Raw genomic sequence first — 19,522 nt, 5'->3', positions numbered from 1 at the left:
ATGAGTCCCGTCCCGCCATGTGTCCACGTCTCATAATGACCTCCCCGTCGTTGGCGCTTCTCCGGCCCATAGCCGTCAAAGATGACAATCCTCAGTCAGCTAGCCATCATCGTAAAGGAGGCACCCTTTCCGACAATGTCCTTGTAAGCAGAAGATTGGTCTGTCGATTTGTCAAGGAGGGAATACGCAAAGTTAGTAACGCCTGCTGTCCGTCACTAAGTACATCCGGCACGAAAGAATGCAGAAGAAATACTGCTCCGGTGACGTAGATCGCAGGCGCAACTATAAGCAACTAATCAGCCAACCGACCTCCCCCCGCTTTTCCCCCACCCAGTGGGTGGAAGCGGAAGCGTGGAATTGAAGCTCCTCTAGCGGTCCGTACTTCGCCGGAGCGCGAATATCGGTTGAGCTTGTGACGATACGCCAGCACCTCAACAAACCACCAAGAAAAACACACCACCTTCCTCACTAAACAACTCCTTGAATCTGTCGTATTTCACAGATCGAGTTCAACTGTTGCTCGATGCTGGCCAAACGCTCATATCCAGCTGGAACCTGAAAAAGACGGAAGAAAGCTAATTAAATCGTTCCACAGACGTTGAAACCCTCATTCCCATTTTTTCTGACATCAACAACAAACAAGTTGTCAAACGATTTGCCATCGATCAAAGTGAGCCATCAGGTGAAAATTTGGCGAAAGAGGCCCTTTGGAAAATACAACATCGACACCTTCACTTAATCCACTTATAACTAAGTCAGTTCGGCTTAGATCAACTTGGGGTGTTCTAGAAAATTGTTCCCCATATTATAATTGATATATATCTAAGGTTTCAGACATTTTGGTTCAGTAGATGATTTTTGCGGTCAGAAAATGTAGAAAGGTGAAGATTCTCTATGAAAATCGCATACAAACTTAAATGCTAAAGAGCTTCAATGAATCCTGAACCAAATTGGCTGAAAATTTCAGGGGAGCTTCTGTAGACATAGAACAATGATTTTATCAACAATGCAACGGTCTAGCTGACATTTTTGCATTTCCAAGGGGCCATGAACCACACTAATAGTAACTCATCATACTATAGCTTAAAGTGCTTGTCTTTTTATCCGTTCAACAGTAAAATAACGACTATTTTGGAGAGCTAAAGAGTTTTCTGGTTTGATTTTGCAATAAATAATCTTATCTACGAAGCAGTTGCTGCATGTGTCTAAATCGATTAATTCTTCTCTTGTTTTTTCATAGTGCTAAACTAATAAAAATAAAGCATCAGATCTCTCTTCTCTCACATCACAATCACACACTTTCCTCTTTAAAAAAAATCAATTCCTTTAATCCACGGCGAGCGCACACGTTTCGTGGTCCAGGTGGCCGATGCACTCGATCGACGGATGGTGGCCCGAGTCCCACATGCCGGGGCCGCACCGCTTGCAGAGGCCAGACAGTGTGCACGGAATTTTCGGAAACTGGCGGAACTGGAACAGCAGACCGCGGGCCTTGCGCAGGATCAGCTGACCGTCCATGTACATGGCTGGAATGGAAAAAACATATCAAATGATTCAACTTATTTTTTTTACAGAGCATCACTGGTTATTAGTACATTTGTTGAAATATTTTGGTTTCATGTTTATTTCTTCAGATTCAATTTCATTGCAATTCCATTGCAATGATCTGTAGAGCAAATTTCGAGGGAGAAGCTTGGTTATTAATATAGGCCAATGTAAATTTTATTTCAAATTTCTGTCCAGCCCCTTAAAAAATAAGGGACAAAAAATGTATTCACTAAAATTAAAATGTTCATAGAAATTTATTTCAATTTTTGGACCACACATCGGTTAAAAAAGTAGAATGCAGGAAAACAAATATTTTCATAAATTCATTGATATTTTACAAATTTTTGATAGCAGCATAACTGTAATAATGTAGCATTTCGTGATAACTATTTTCAACGTGTATTCAGGGTAGGGTGCCCAGAATATAAGACTTTTTCTCAAAACCTCGTTCCACAAGCTGAATATTGTTCCTTGAGTTCAACATTAACGTATTCATACTCGAAGGTGAAGTTTGTATGGCAAAAATCGAAAAAATGTATGGAAAACCCAACTTTCTTACGCTGTGGTCTGCACGGTACGGTACTTCCATCCAAATATTCCCAAAAGTGAGATTCTCATTGAAAATGTAATGCTCTACAACTTTGTAGAACATACCAAAGCTGTAAAACTTGAACCTGAAATGTTATTATTGATTTAAAAAAGTAATTTTTGTCATTTTTTCTCCAACTTTAGGCTCGGGTATCAATGGGTTAATCTCAACCAATTTCGCTCAAAATTGGCACAGATGGTTAAAATATAGAGAAAAATAGAAAAATAGAGAAAAGCAACTCGCGATAAAAATTTGAGGCTAGGAATTTCGACAGGTGTGATTTCCATAAAGTATTCGCTTCTTTTTCTCTCCCACAAAAAACTGCGGACGATGGCTGTCAAACTAGATCAAACTGTTGAAGTCACTCACAAAATGAACTTTGAGTGATTTGAGTTCATTTCTGACGTCACGATTTTTTCCTCTATAGAGGTGTTATGTAAAGGTAAGCTGTCAAAGGCAAACTTATGGGAAATAGAGGAGAAAATCGTGACGGCAGAAATGAACTCAAATCACTCAAAGTTCATTTTGTGAGTGACTTTAACATTTTGGCCTAGTTTGACAGTTACCTCGTTCCCAGGTTTTCTGTGGGAGAGAAAAGGAGGCGAATACTTTATGAAAATCATACCTGTCAAAATTCCTAGCCTCAAAATTTTGTCGCGAGTTGCTTTTCTCCTCTATTGGACGAGCTTTCCGGTAAAAATATTTACGAGACTGAAAAACCAAGTCTGTCATATAGAAAATGCCAAAAACCACCAAAAATCCCGTTTTTTCAACATTTTTATTTTTAAAACCGCTGTATCTTCCCAAGTATTGGACATAGGACAATGGTCAATATGGAGACATTTATGTAAAATTATCTGGGGAATCGATTCCCACTACCGGTTTTTAAAAATTTTGACGTTTAGACCACTTTAAAAAAAAAACAGTTTTAGTAAATGATTTTTGTATTTTTTAGGAGAGACATACCATCCTGCATTTTTCGTCAGTTTCTTTGTAACATCTTAGGGTATTTCCTCAAAAATTTTGAGCGAAAAAAAATCGTGACATCACCTTCAAATTTAACTTTTAAACATAAAAATTGAAAAATGACATAAAAGTGGCGTGTATTTTTGTTTCAGTGTATTTTTATCAGAAAGCCCGTCCAATTTCCTACAAGTTTGTCTTTGACCACTTTTTGATACGATGCAACGGCTTCGAGATACAGTAATTTTTAAATTGCAAAATACTAAAATATTTAAATACCTTACGCCCTTCTCAAATGTTATTTTCGAGTACTATTGGCTCCATATACACAAAAATGACTTATATAGGCCTAGGATAACATGTCTACAAAGTTTCATTGAAATCGGAGAGGGTCGGGTACAAAAGTACCAGAAAAAATCCTGATTTGAGCTGAAATTGCTCTATACACAAAAAAAGTTGTATTTTGGAATGTTGAAAATATGGTAGTTTGAATATTACCTCTTTTTTGAGTAATATTACATAAAAAGTGTGTAAAAATGTGAACCTGATGAATATTCATAAAAAAACTGATGAAAATTCATCATTTGCTGGAGTAAAATTAATCATTTTTTTTTACCACAAAATCTGTCACCATTTCCTGATGAATATTACCATCATTTTTTTCTGTGTATATACTTAAGAAGTTACTTTTTTGTGTCTCTTTGTTTTTACGTTCTTGTCTGCTTCGGGTGACCTTCTACGGCCATAACGACAACAGAATTGATTTTTATTGAATTTCCTTCCAATAAATTAAATTGTAAATTTTGAGAATGAATGTTGTGAAATTATCTTAACCCTCTAATGCCCACATTTTGGGCACAACCATGCGCACCCAATTGTATCTACGGGGGATTCAAAAATACTCAAACAAGAGCACTCCCTTATGTTTGAGACTCTCATATGTATTCGTGGGTGCGCATGGTTGCTTAGGGCCGGTATGCTCTTCAAAAGAAGGGGGTCAAGAAACAGCTTTGTGCAATTCCAGCCCAAAACAGGAATTTTTCAGGTACTTTTTTCTCGACCCTCTCCGATTTCAATGAAACTTTGTAGACATGTTATCCTACGCTTATATAAGCCATTTTTGTGTATATGGAGCCAGTTCCACACGATAATGACATTTGAGAAGGGCGTAAGTGTTTTAAATATTTTTGTAATTCGGAATTTAAACATTTCTGTATCTCGAAGCCGTTGCATCGTATCAAAAAGTGGTCAAAGACAAACTTGTAGGAAATTTGACGGGCTTTTCGATAAAAATACACTGAAAAAAAAAAAAAAAAAAAAAAAAAAACGGAATCGACGTAACACCTTATTATGTGGCCCTCTTAAACCTTGCGGTTTCGTCAACGGATCCACAGGCGTGTATCGTTCTTTTTGCGACAAGACTCCGCCTCCCGGGTCTCCTAAGTGTGAAGGTATGGCACGGGGAGAGGGCACCGAAAACCTATAAGAAAGAAAAGAAAAAAACACCCAACTTTTATGAGATTTTTTGATTTTTAAGTTTAAAAGTCAAATTTGAGGGGGAGCCCACGATTTTTTTTCGTTCAAAATTTTTGTGAAGATAGCCTAAGATGTTACAAAAAGACTCACGAAAAATGCAGGATGGAGCAACTCACCTAAAAAAATACAAAAATCATTTACTGAAACTGTTTTTTTTGAAAAGTGCTCTAAACGTCAAAGTTTTCAAAAACCGAATACGGGAATCGATTCTCCAGACAATTTTACATAAAAGTCTCCATATTGACCATTGTCCTAAGTCCAATCCTTGTAAAGTTACAGCGGTTTTAAAAATAAAAATGTTGAAAAAATAGGTTTTTTGATGGTTTTTGGCAATTTCTATATGACAGACTTAATTTTTCAGTCTCGTAAATATTTTTACCGGAAAGCTCGTCAAATTTCCCATAAGTTTGTCTTTGACAACATTTAAATTGGAAGTATGAGCTTGCAGATATAAGCTACATTGCTACATTGCTCATAATTGAAAACATCATATTTTTTCAGTGTAGTACAGTAACCTGGATAGTAAATTAGGTAAATCTGTAAGCTCATACATCCAATTGAAATGTGGTCAAAGACAAACTTATGGGAAATTGGACGAGCTTTCCGGTAAAAATATTTACGAGACTGAAAAATTAAGTCTGTCATATAGAAATTGCCAAAAACCATCAAAAAACCTATTTTTTCAAAATTTTTCTTTTTAAAACCGCTGTAACTTTACAAGGATTGGACTTAGGACAATGGTCAATATGGAGACTTTTATGTAAAATTGTCTGGAGAATCGATTCCCGTATTCGGTTTTTGAAAACTTTAACGTTTAGAGCATTTTTCAAAAAAAAAGTTTCAGTAAATGATTTTTGTATTTTTTTAGGTGAGTTGCTCCATCCTGCATTTTTCGTGAGTCTTTTTGTAACATCTTAGGCTGTCTTCACAAAAATTTTGAACGAAAAAAAATCGTGGGCTCCCCCTCAAATTTGACTTTTAAACTTAAAAATCAAAAAATCTCATAAAAGTTGAGTGTTTTTTTCTTTCAGTGTATTTTTATCGAAAAGCCCGTCAAATTTCCTACAAGTTTGTCTTTGACCACTTTTTGATACGATGCAACGGCTTCGAAATACAGAAATATTTAAATTCCGAATAACAAAAATATTTAAAACACTTACGCCCTTCTCAAATGTCATTATCGAGTGGAACTGGCTCCATATACACAAAAATGGCTTATATAAGCGAAGGATAACATGTCTACAAAGTTTCATTGAAATCGGAGAGGGTCGGGTACAACCGATTCCCTATTTGGCATGGAATTGCTCCTTTACGAACGGCAGAATAGAGAGGGAACGTTTTATTGGAGCTTTTTTCACCCTCTCTGACTTGCTTTCGGTACCGCTGCTGCCAATTTAAAATTTTTCTTGACCGGTTTCTTCCGAAGTGCATACCTACATTAAGATGGTCTCATAGCATCTATACCCGTAACTCATAATTTTATTTATTGGCAGGAAATCCACTAACATTTAGTTGTGTCGATTGGAGCATATTCAGGGGTTCCAAATCTATTGTATCTTGATGAAACTGAGCCCTTAAGGACATCAACAATCTCATTAGGCTCCATTACTTTCCATTACTCTTGACAGTTTCATAAAGATATTTCATGATTTCAGCAATCTCCAGAGGTATCAAGTTTGAAAATTCATCACGCAAAATATTAACAATGTTTAAAAATGTTTGCTTCAATAAAAGTCCAATCCACACTCACCCAACGAGCTAAAGTGCAGCAGCATCTCGTCGGTGCGCAAATCTTGAGCAATCACGTCGTCGGCGTACACCGCGATGATGGCCAAACACAGAAACAGGTGGAAGTAGTCGGTCAGGTAATTGGACCAGCACGCCTCCCACATCCGGATGGCCACGGCTTCCGTAAATTCGCGCTTGAAGCAGCTGCAAAGAATATTTGAATGAGATGTGGGTTTTTTTCTCAAAAGTTTAAAGAACTTCTTACAGCAGTATCCAGCGATGACAAAACAGCAATTCCATGGCGTCGGTGTGCTTTTGTAGATGCTTGTAGAAACTAGGAACCATCAATCGTATCAATTCCCTCAGGTAGCACTGAAAAATAGTGAAAAAGTTAGTTTGGAAAGCTGAATAGCTTTCAATGGAGACACATGGTGTTTCAAACTCAAACTTACCAAATTTCGATCAATGTCGTTGTCGGTTGGTGTGCAGACAAAGATTGCCCGCTGCATAAGTCCCACAAAGCACCAGAACGTTTCAGATTCGTTTTTGATTTCGCACAGAACCGGTGCCAGCAGGTCGCTCATCCCTTGCGTGTAACTACGGAACAAAATCGTCAGCAAACGAATACTTTCAAAAGTTCAACCTTAAACTTACGACATTCCCGGGTTGTAGAACGCATAGTTCAGCAAAATGTTCTTCATCGTGTCAATGTTCGGGTTGTCCTCGCCGGCAAAGAACGGATTCCCACGATCGGTACGCACCACGTCCTTCTCGATGACGCACTGAACCGTACGCCAGAACTGGGCCTGCGCCTCCGGGGACATCGAGTACAGCCGCCGCCGGGTGATTTCCTCGTACTCCTGACGGCGAATCTCCGCCAGCGCCGCCCGGTCCTCGAACGTCGAGCTGGTGCTGTAGCAGTGCAGCAGGAACGGCCACACCGTTTTGCGCAGGCTCTTCTCGAGGCCGCCAAAGAAGACGCACTTGCGCAGCTGCAGGTCGTCCTCGATTTGGCCCTTCTCGTTGAGCAACGTGCCGTAAAAGTAGTCGGTGGTGATCTTGTTGACCTTGTTCTCCTCGGGGTGGAGTTCGGACTTGCGCACCTCCGGACGGCACACCATGAACTGGCGGTACGGCTGGTTCGGTTCGTCTTGGCCTGGGGGAGTAAGAGGTAGTAGTTGAAAATTGAAAAAAAAATGAATTGAATTCATTGAATTTAACCTATTATGATAAAACTGAAAAAAGAAATTATCACAAATCTGAAAAATTTCTGATGTTTAAAAAAATTAAACGAAAATAAATGAACTTCATAGGGAAACAAACATTTTTTTCTTCTTTTCAATTTATCTTTTGATTTTAAAATTCCATAACTTTTCTAGGAGAGATATTCAAATCAGCTTAATAGTATCCAAAATATCGTCGTATCAAATATATATAAGAAATTTTTTTTTCTGAACTTGAAAATATCAGAACTGAACAATACTGGATTTTAAACAAAATCTCAAACCAGCTGGATTCAGATCAAAAGAGCTCTGATTTGACTTAAATTAGAGAAAATATTTGGACTCGCCATTTTTTTTTTGTTTGTTGATTACCCACTAGGGTGGCAATTAAAAAAAATCGACCTCAGGGATATCCGCTGATTCGGTTCCTTAGGCAAAAATAATTAACTGAGAGAAATTTGAGCGAAATCGGTTGAGGGTCAAAGGTTTTTATCGTTGAAGTTGGCGAAAAAAAACATTTTTCATACAAAAACGTCTAATAACTCGGAACGTTTTGCGGTCTTAGACAAAGTTTTTTGTCATACAATTTCAATTTTTTTTCGTTTTCTTATGGGTAATTCTCTACCAACTCACACGAAATCGGGAAAAGTTGCCCCGACCCCTCTTCGATTTGCGTGAAACTTTGTCCTAAGGGGTAACTTTTGTCCCTGATCACGAATCCGAGGTCCGTTTTTTGATATCTCGTGACGGAGGGGCGGTACGACCCCTTCCTTTTTTGAACATGCGAAAAAAGAGGTGTTTTTCAAAAATTTGCAGCCTGAAACGGTGATGAGATAGAAATCTGGTGTCAAAGGGGCTTTTATGTAAAATTAGACGCCCGATTTGATGGCGTACTCAGAATTCCGAAAAAACGTATTTTTCATCGAAAAAAACACTAAAAAAGTTTTAAAAATTCTCCCATTTTCCGTTACTCGACTGTAAAAAATTTTGGAACATGTCATTTTATGGGAAATTTATTGTACTTTTCGAATCTACATTGTCCCAGAAGGGTCATTTTTTCATTTAGAACAAAATTTTTCATTTTAAAATTTCGTGTTTTTTCTAACTTTGCAGGGTTATTTTTTAGAGTGTAACAATGTTCTACAAAGTTGTAGAGCAGACAATTACAAAAATTTTAATATATATACATAAGGGTTTTGCTTATAAACATCACAAGTTATCGCGATTTTACGAAAAAAAGTTTTGAAAAAGTTACTTTTTGCGTTTCTCTTTGTTTCGTCGTCCGTGTCTGTCGCGAGTGACCATGAACGGCCATGATCGATGACGACCAACTTTTTCAAAACTTTTTTTCGTAAAATCGCGATAACTCGTGATGTTTATAAGCAAACCCCTTATGTCTATATATCAAAATTTTTGTAATTGTCTGCTCTACAACTTTGTAGAACATTGTTACACTCTAAAAAATAACCCTGCAAAGTTAGAAAAAACACGAAATTTTAAAATGAAAAATTTTGTTCTAAATGAAAAAATGACCCTTCTGGGACAATGTAGATTCGAAAAGTACATTAAATTTCCCATAAAATGACATGTTCCAAAATTTTTTACAGTCGAGTAACGGAAAATGGGAGAATTTTTAAAACTTTTTTAGTGTTTTTTTCGATGAAAAATACGTTTTTTCGGAATTCTGAGTACGCCATCAAATTGGGCGTCTAATTTTACATAAAAGTCCCTTTGACACCAGATTTCTATCTCATCACCGTTTCAGGCTGCAAATTTTTGAAAAACACCTCTTTTTTCGCATGTTCAAAAATGGAAGGGGTCGTACCGCCCCTCCGTCACGAGATATCAAAAAACGGACCTCGGATTCGTGATCAGGGACAAAAGTTACCCCTTAGGACAAAGTTTCACGCAAATCGAAGAGGGGTCGGGGCAACTGCTGTGTGAGTTGGCGGAGAATTACCCTTATACATTTTTGCTAATTTTCCCATACAACTTCAACGATAAAAGCGACCTTTAACCTTTAACCGATTTGGCTCGAGGAACATAAAATTTGCTCAAGAATCGAGCCAAGGGGTACCTCTTACGATTTTCCAAAATTTTCATTTTTTCTTGTTCCCACGGTGTATTTTTTCGAGAAATTAAGATAAAAAATTCGGCAAGTCTGATATTTGGCACCATGAAAGAAGTGTGGGTTTGAAGCATTTTTTTCGATTTTGTAGAATTTTTCAGAAAAGTCAATTAAAATCGATGAGTCATATCCATAAAATTTCTTATAACATGCCTCGAGACTCTAAATTATTCATTTCGATGCTAACATTTCAAATAGCATCAAGTGCAAACAAAAAAAAAAGATGTTTAGTCGGTCATATTGAGCTTTCCACCTTGGATTTTGGGGTTATTTCAAAGAAAACTAGAAATGTTGTAAATTTCGTTTGGAAACTTTTTATTGGAGGTCAAATATATAATTTAAAGTCTCTTGAGGCATATTCATAAGAACATGAACTCATCGATTTTCGTCGACTTTTCTGAAGAAAAATCCTATAAAATCGAAAAAAAATTTGAGAAAACAAGTTGCTCTAGACCCCCGATGAAATATTTTGCCGGACCCCGCAAAATGTCGGGAAAGAGCCCTTTTTTCATGGTGCCAAGTACAATACTTGTTCGTTAACTGGGCTGAACGAAAAATGCCGAGGGGACCACCGATGAATGATATTTTCCTGAAGAAACATAAAAACTAAAGTGAATTTGTTCACGCAGAAAAATAAGGTATATTTGAATCAACAAAACGTTTTGTTGATTTGAAATTCAAGATTTTTGTTGAATCAACGCTAAACGTCAAAGCAACTTTTTCAAAACAACAAAATATTTTTGTTGAATTGAGAAAATCAAGGTTTGTTTCAACGCAAAATTGGCGTTGATTATATTCAACAAAAATTTTGTTGAATCAAACCTCGTACAGGCTGTTTCTACAAAATATTTTTCTGCGTGTTAACTATGTTTACTTCTTATTTTTCATTAATTAAAAATCAACTTAAAAATTTAAAAAATGGCTTAAAAAAGGTTTTTTTTGTTGTTGAACTTGATTTTTGCAACTACCAACCCCTCGGTCATTTCGGTTTGTTTTGGTTTTTTGACGTTTTTCTGCTTTTTAACTGGGCTACGGAGCAAATATCGAGCCCCAGTTAAAAGAAGTCCAGATTAACAACACACAGTTTGTTATGTAGATTTTTTTGTTTATATCCTATTTTCCACATTTGGCCCGAAAGCTCTTATGAGCTCAATTTTTTTCCACCATTCAAAAACTAATTATTTTGGCCAGGGATCAGTCATGCCTAATTTGAGGCACATCGGATCACCTTTGATATGTATCCTGCTGGTTTGACTTGGAATCATTGTTGATGTTCAGCGCAGCACAACAAACAATGTTGTTTAAATTGACAAAAAGAAATTGTGTGAATTTTTGAACGAAAATAACTTCTAATGAAAAGATAACCAACCATGCGTCTCCTCCATCTTGGCTTGATCTTGCTTTTCTCAGACACTTTTTGATGGAGACGCATGGTGTTTGCACCTCAACAAACAAACCATGCCACCCTTCTCTTACCCGGCGCCAGCTTAATGTTGTGCAGCAAGCAGTGCCACTGGTGCAGCACCTGCGCCAGATGGTCCAGCCCGCCGTGGTGAAAGTGCAGTATCTTATACTGCGACTCACGGGACGCAATCACCAACTGTCCGGACGTGCAGTTCTCGTCGTTGAAGAACAGCCTCAGCGCACGCATCTGACTAAGGTCCACCGAGAACCTTCGACACTTGAGCGGGGTCTTCCGGTTGACGATCGGCGACGCGGAAGCACTCTCCGGGAAGGCCAGATTGTGCTTGTACGCGAGGAGCTCGGGGGACATCCAGTTGGGGTTGTTTTCGTCGCTTGAGGACACGGACAGGGATCGCATGAAGCGCTCGTTGGGCGGAAGGACGGCGTCCGGGGGTGGAATGTCTACGTTTTGGATGTGTGGACTGGCGATCGTGATGTTGACCGAGGTGACCGAAGTTTGCGAGGGTAACACCTTGGCGGAGCTGGCCGCTTTGGCGCTTTCTTCCGTTTCGATCAACGGTTGAAGTTCGGTTTTCAATTCCTGCTCTTCGGTAGACTCTTCGACGATGCTGGTGGACATGTTCGTCTCGGAGGTTATGATGCCTTCGTCTTCTTCGTCGTCGTGCACGTCTTCACGGCTGTATTCGTTGCTGTTGCAGAGACTGGCCTTGTCCGAGCTGGAACTGATGCTGATGGTTTCCGAGTAGTCCGAGCAGTTCATCGACTTGGCATCGCTCGAAGTCTGCGCCAGTGTGTCGTTGTACGGTTCCAGGAATGGATTTGTGTTTGCGATCTTGATCGTCGTGACGAACGGATTTTCACCGGGCTTTTCCGGAACGGAGTGACCTGCAAGTCCTTCGCCCTTTTGAAGTTGTTCCTTCTGTTGCAATTTAAGCTGTTCGTGCTGTTGATGTAACTTTAGTTTGTTCTCACTCAAGCTGTTACACCTGAAAAACCCCACATTCTCCACCGTCGACGGACACTTTCTCAACGTCGAGTTCGGGATCCACGTGAGAAACAGCGTTGGTCGCTTTGCATTGTTATACTGATCGATAAAAGTCTTTGTGGTTACGGTCAAATAGCCCGGATAGTGCAGCACATCGGATTCCTGCCGAATCACCGCCGGTGGATGGACGCAAATGTTGTTCTTGCAGAACAGGACCTCGTTGTCCTCGTACACCATCTCGTTGTTGCCCTCATCGCCGTCCTCGTCACTGCCCATGATGTAACTGGACGCGCGCTTCAGAATGCTTACGATGGGCATTTTGAGATCTGAAAAACGGACGAAAAAAGAGGAAAAGTATGTCAATGGAGACGCATGGCTATTAACCCTCTACCACTCAACTACTGTTGTCTATTGTCTTTCATATGAATATAGGACCTATTCAAAAAAACTCTAGACTTCTAGACAAGCTTTTACCTTAAATTTCATAAATAAATAATTTTGTTGAGGTCATGTTTGGCCGTGACTGAGGAATATTAAACATATATGACTGACAAAAAAAAACGAATCATTTCAATCAAATTCAAAAACAGAAAATGAAAAACATAATAAAAATGATAAATTTAAATATACAAAGTAAAAACAAGAGAAGAACACCCAAAATATGTTTTCCGTTGAACAAAGGATGTCAAATTAACTCGTAAACATGGGTCAAACAAATGAAAAAAAAAAAACAAAAAAAAGTTGAGGGTTAAGAGCTAACGATTTCCATCGAACTCATTAGGGCGATAACGATTGGTCGTAGATAAATAGAGCCAACCGCATTAATGAATGTAAAGGAAATGACCAAGGTTGTTGTTCCGTTTCGTCGTTTCATTAATGTTGTGCAAGAAAAGAAGAAACAGCGTATCGGAACAGAAGTTACAACTTTTTATTCCCAGTGGACTCGACTCATGAGATTGAGAGCAACAGGATACTTTTTCCCTCTGTGAGATTTTTGGTCAGCCGATTGTTAGAGCTTGTTAGCAGTAGCAAGGGAATTTGGTGATAAAAATCAATATCCCACACGTGGGGTCATTTTTATTTGTATATTAGAGGAAGAAATCCATGGTATGATATCAGCCTCCTACACGGGTGTTGAAGGATGGTTGTGAGAATGGGGAATATTTATCAAGTTATTTTTATCCTGGGGGAAGCAACGTGTCCAAATTAGTCATTCGTATCGGTATCAGCTTTCGAAATCATTATTTTTTTCGATGAAGCTCAAAGTTGGCGTTGCTGTTCAGCGTAACCATTTGGCCAAGCCTGCTGCCTGGAGTCGAGGAACATAAAATTCAAACAATATTGAAAACTGTAAAAATAGCAAACATATAAGTAATCCATATGAATTCGAAAGTCTCCTGAACTGGGTGACAATCCTCTGAATCGATTCCTTAGGCAAAAGTAAGTATCTGTGCTAATTTTTAGCCAAATCATTTAAGATCAGGAGGTCGCTTTTTATCGTTGAAGTTAATATGGGGGAAATCACAAAAATGTATGCAGAAAAACATCGTTTCAGTATTTTTTTGTCAGGTGGCGCGGATCTCGCCCAAAATTATCCAAGTTTGATATTCTTGCAGAAAATTTAATTTTCTACAACTTTGTCGAAGGGTGCAAAACGATTCGAGTTGATCCTGTTTTTTTTGTGATATGGGTAATTCTCCGCCAACTCACACAGCAGTTGCCCCGACCCCTCTTCGATTTGCGTGAAACTTTGCCCTAAGGAGTAAATTGTGTCCCTGATCACGAATTCGAGGTCCGTTTTTTGGTATCTCGTGACGGAGGGGCGGTACGACCCCTTCCATTTTTGAACATGCGAAAAAAAGGTGTTTTTCAATAATTTGCAGTCTGAAACGGTGATGAGATAGAAAGTTGGTGTCAAAGGGACTTTTATGTAAAATTAGACAAATTCGTGGTCACTCACGACAGGCACGGAAGACGAAACAAAGAGAAGCGCAATAAGTAAACACACTTTACACTCTAAAAAATAACCCTGCAAAGTTAGAAAAACACGAAATTTTGAAATGAAATTTTTTCTTCTAAATGAAAAAATGACCTTTCTGGGTCAATGATTCGAAAAGTACATTGAATTTCCCATAAAATGGCATGTTCCAATTTTTTTTTACAGTCGAGTAACGGAAAATGGCAGAGTTTTAAAAACGTTTTTAGTAATTCTGAGTACGCCATCAAATCGGGCGTCTAATTTTACATAAAAGTCCCTTTGACACCTAATTTCTATCTCATCACCGTTTCAGGCTGCAAATTATTGAAAAACACCTTTTTTTTAGCATGCTCAAAAATTGAAGGGGTCGTACCGCACCTCCGTCACGAGGTATCAAAAAACGAACCTCGGATTCGTGATCAGGGACAAAAGTTACCGAATAGAAAAAAGTTTCACGCAAATCGAAGAGGGGTCGGGGCAACTTTTTCTGTTTTCGTGTAAATTGGTAGAGAATTACCAATATTTTAGTAAAAAGCATTTTCTTATATACTTCCTATATACATTGCATTGCTAATAACTCATGAGGATCAACCCAGATCATATTGCACCCTTCAACAAAGTTGTAGGAAATTGAATTTCCTACAAGAATCTCACACTTGGGCAATTTTGGGCGAGACCTGCGCCACTTACTGCTAAAATTCTGAAGCGACGTTTTCCCCATATATTTTCGCGATTTTCCCCACTCTCAAAAAAATGAGTTAACGTAAACGTCAAAAGAGTTCATGCCAACGGGAACCAGGAAGAAAAGTTTTCATCTTTCATGGTGCAATTTTGAATTTTGCACCATAAAAGTTGAACAGTTTTCTTCCTGGTTCCCGTTGGCATGAACTCTGTTCACGTTTACGCGAACTCCTTTTTTGCGTGCATATAAACTTAAACGATAAAAAGTGACCCTTAAACCTTAACCAATTTGGCTCAAAATTGGCACAGTTACTAATTATTGCTTAAAGAATCGAGCCAGGGGGTATCTCTTGAGATTTTCCAAAATTTTAATTTTTTCTTGTCACCCTAATGAACAATCATTTTGCAGAGATTTAACTTCTTACAAAAATATTGTATAGCCTGATTTCAATTAATATGAGGCGCGAAAATTGCTATAAAAAGGTTTTGAATAACATTTTTTGCATATTTTGTTGTATTCGTTTTTTTTTTTAATAAATTTCATCCAATTATCATTTTTGAACAAAACTGATGACAAAATGTATTTTTCTGTTTTCTTTTATTTAAAAACGGCGAAAATGTCGTAAATGTTAGGAAAAACCTGAAATATCAAAAAACTTCAACTGATAAATGTATTTTAAAGTTTGATAGATTAAAATAACATATTTAACATTTTCAAATAAATAATTTTTGAAATTTGACCAGCCATTTTAAAACTTTGGGCACCCCTGACGCAAATAATAATTTATTTCACATGAATTGCATCGAATTTTATAATATATTTCATAACTTTACAAAGTGTTATTGTTTTGCTGAAAGTTCAGTAATTTTCTTGTGGCAGTTTGACAGATCATTTGCTGAAGATTCAGCAATCGTTGCTGGTATTTCAGTTATCAAAATTTGATTTTGCTTGTCACTGAAAATGTTTCCAGTACTGTTAATTATACATTTATTTCATCAATCGTCAAAACCTTAAAAAAAGGTCGAGGCATTTGTTAACATAAACATTTTTCTTACCTTGGTTTCTGAAGATCACAATACAAAATAAAAAAACCCAACATGTTTGAAAAAGGATTTTCTCTCGGCAGCATCCAAACAATTAGTCATAAGTGACATTTCAGTTTGACAGATATGCAGTTACTGATTTTTCAGCAATGTTTTTGTTCATTACCGAATTTCAGCAAAAGTGATAATTACTGAATCGCATTCAGTTAATTTTTTTTAACTGAAATGGCGATCCAAAATTTGCTGTGTATGTTTAAGTTTGACCGATTCCCACGCAAAATATGGATTATTTCAAAGCGTCAGTTCAATATGAGCGGTAAGTGCTATTTAATTGGAAAAAGCTTTATGAAACGACAACAATCCTGTTTATTCCAATTTACCTAAATGTTTCATACTTCTGGGGATTCTTCCAGACATCAAACTATTTTTAATACCTAAGTTAGATCATTATCTAGAATAAAGCGACCGCACTAATTGCCACTGGGATGAGCTTGAAAATAAATATAGATATTCATTAATAAATTGTGTTCCAAATCTAACCTTCCATCGAGCAAAAATAAAAATATTTTTTTTGATTTTTTTATCGGGCCCTTATTTTTAAATGAATGTTTAGCTTAATGTAGGGAGAGCGGGGAGACTTGATCCCCTTTTTTTGTATCGCACACAACTCTGTCAATTTCTCACAAAATTATGAACTTTTTTCATGAATTGAAAGCTTAAACATTCATCTATGTTTGGTTAATAAGGGTATTTCATCAGATGAACTCTTCGAATCATGCCAAGCGTTTTGAAAAAATATTTTAAACCGGCATTTTAAAAATATTAGGGGTAACTTGATCCCCCTTTCAAAAATTTTAAGAAATCTTAAGCAAAATGTTTCTTATTCATCCAAACTTTTGATTTTCTTTAAATTACATCAATTTCACATAAAAAATGTACGTTTGTGTTCAAAATATAACAAGTTTAGTATGTAAAATATTTAAAAACTTAAAATATTATTTTTTAGCCCAAAATGAAGCATGATTACAAAAGCTGGAAATTTTTATTTACAAAACTTTTGAAAAAAGGTTCAAACTGCAGTAAGTTATGTACAACTATACTAAAGGAAACTATGTATGAAAACCCAGCCCAATTAATTAATCTTGAGGCTGATTCCAGTGACTGTAAAAATGCAGGGATCAAGTCTCCCTAAACGTACTTTTTTAAACAATTGATTGTAAAAATAGTATGACGATAAATTTAACATCAAATGCGTAAGGGTTTTGGAGTTGATAAGTTTATCAAACAATTCATGTATAAAAAATATTTTTTTGAATAAATTTTGAGTGTTTTCTATACATATCTTAACAAAGAAAAAAGATCTCTTGGAAGTTTTATGCAGCTCGTTTTAGAAAAATGTGTGTAACTCAATCTAAACATTTTTTTAATTTTTTTCTTTGTTTTCTACAATGAGTTTTAATTAATTTCACACAACTTTCTAGAACAAAGCTAATTGTTTTACCCACATGCTGACGAAATACAGGCTTGTGATCAAGTGTCCCCGGGGATCAAGTCTCCCCACTCTCCCCTAATACTAAATCTATCTTGCAAAGAAGTATTCTTTCTAGCAATTAACTTTCAAGTATTATTCAAAACGGTTTTTCTAATACAATGAAATTTTGAATGAGATCATCAATCAAGTTTTATATAGGCTCCGCGGCTTCATGGTTACGGCTTCTGCCTCATAAGCAGAAGGTTCAGGGATCAAATCCCGGCCGGTACCTTTGAAATTTGGAATCAGGAATTTGAACTTTGAAAATGAACAAAAACGAAAATGAATCAGGTGGGATTCGAACTCACACCTCTGGATTGGTGGTCTGGGACGCTAAGCAGTCAGCCATCAGAAGGTTTACACTCTAGCAGTGAATTGATCCGTAGTGTTGAAACATGTTATCTTCTCATATTAAATACGCGCTGATCCCTGATTTGCCTGACGGGATTGGAAGTCTAAATATAGATCGAGTTTCCTTCAGATGCTTGCTTCTATGTTTAGGCGGGGCCGAACAATGCCCAGCGACCTCGGAATTGGACCGCAAGGAGCTCTGTCATTCTGAAACGGGTCGTTGGAAGCAGCGCCAGGGCTATCACCACCTAATACCCGGGACTGCGATAAGTTGTATCAGCATTCGACATATACAAAGTCTGATACAAACTATACTTTCCCATAATTTCGCTACCGGTTAGCGGGTATTGGATTGGACCACACACACACACACACAGATCATCAATCAAGTTTTATGAATTCAACACAAAACAACAAAACGTGTTTGACAAACCCTACGTCTCCATGAAACACAAACCACCTTTTCATCTACAACACGCCAATAAAAACAGCTGAACAATCACAATACTAGAAAATCGATACGTTCTCTCGTAAAATGAAAAAAACTGCTTCATGCCACCAATAACTCAAGGTCGCATCCCGCAGAGCAGCCAACAAGCTCGACCTTTTCTGCATTAATCGCCCAATCGATCACGATTTACGAGCTGTTGATTTCCGTTTTGAAATTGCGAAGCTTTAAAACCCATCATAATATGCTCAAGTGGTGCTGCTATAAAGCTAAATCTCATCTCAATGCACAATTTCTGACGTAGGTCGGGTTGGGTGGGTGGTTTTCGCCTGGTTGGCACAGTAATAATTGTCACCACCCACGCCATCATCAACGCCGCCGTCATCACAGATTCATGGAAAATTGCAGGAAGAAATAACGACGACAACGACGTCGAAAGGGAGGAAAAATATTTTTCCTTTTCACTTTCTGTTTGAGAAATAAAAACTGGTTGGCATGCGGTTGACTGAATGTGGAATTGCTTCCATACAACATATAGCGCATTATATTACTTCATAATGTTTTTCTGTGCCTGAAAAGGGGGTTCTTTTTGAAATGATATAGCACTGAAGTGGTGGTTTCACCTTTATTTGAGTATGCTCTAGAATTGAAGTGGTTTCCTCTGCAAGCACTAAATCTTGCACTCTCCGCAGGGAGTTGACCCAAAAACTTTGAGGTTTCTTTGCTCTACAAAAATAAATCTCACCTTATGGTTAGTATCGTTCCTCTAATTGTATAATCCAAGCAAGTTGCTGCTATGACTAAAGTAACTTCCCAACTTTTAAGGGAAAGCTTGCTGATTCAAGCAGTAGGCTAAGAGCGTTTCACGATTACGTTTTTGTATTGCAAGATTTGCGGAAACCACTGGGTAACTAGATTTGTAGGAAAAATACTGCCATAAAATGCGTGTGGCTGCGCCTTAGCCCCCGAATGCTTTTCCTCTGCGTTTTTCTCACATCACTTTTCTTTCTTTTCTCCTGCGTGAAAACTTCCGCACAAAGTGAACAATTTTAATCCAATTTTCCGCAGGTCAAAACCCTCTTTATTCGCTCGAAAATTCAACCACTTTTCACCCGATTTCGATTTTCACGTCACGCGATTATCGATTAATTCTTCACGTTCACGTCACGCGGTGATGATGTTTTCTCGCGGCGTACCAACTCACTGTGATGGAAGGACATTCGGCTGTGCGACAGCAGCTGCGGGTAAAGGATATCACTGTTCCGAGCGATGATAGTGTGGTGCCAAAGTGGCCACTTTGACATGTGCCTTTGGGGACTGCGCATGCTCCCCATCTGTCTAAAAAAGGGGGGTTGTTTGGTTTG

At 37.8% G+C, this 19,522-nt stretch overlaps 1 protein-coding gene across 1 annotated transcript; it reads right to left on the bottom strand.

The window, feature by feature from the left end:
- Window positions 1–1,066: 1,066 nt before the first annotated feature.
- On the bottom strand, window positions 1,067–19,436 carry LOC120423261 (TBC1 domain family member 16). Its single transcript, XM_039586993.2, has 7 exons — window positions 18,904–19,436; window positions 11,192–12,451; window positions 7,019–7,520; window positions 6,817–6,961; window positions 6,630–6,736; window positions 6,387–6,568; window positions 1,067–1,526 (listed from the first exon to the last, which is right to left on the bottom strand). The coding sequence occupies exons 2-7, from the start codon at window positions 12,441–12,443 to the stop codon at window positions 1,327–1,329; spliced, it is 2,388 nt and encodes a 795-aa protein (XP_039442927.1). The 5' UTR covers window positions 12,444–12,451; window positions 18,904–19,436; the 3' UTR covers window positions 1,067–1,326.
- Between the last annotated feature and the right edge of the window lie 86 nt (window positions 19,437–19,522).

The sequence above is a fragment of the Culex pipiens genome, chromosome 2, assembly GCF_016801865.2.
Source record: "Culex pipiens pallens isolate TS chromosome 2, TS_CPP_V2, whole genome shotgun sequence".
Taxonomy (NCBI): Eukaryota; Metazoa; Arthropoda; class Insecta; order Diptera; family Culicidae; genus Culex; species Culex pipiens.
This window is presented reverse-complemented; position numbering and strand designations above follow the sequence as displayed.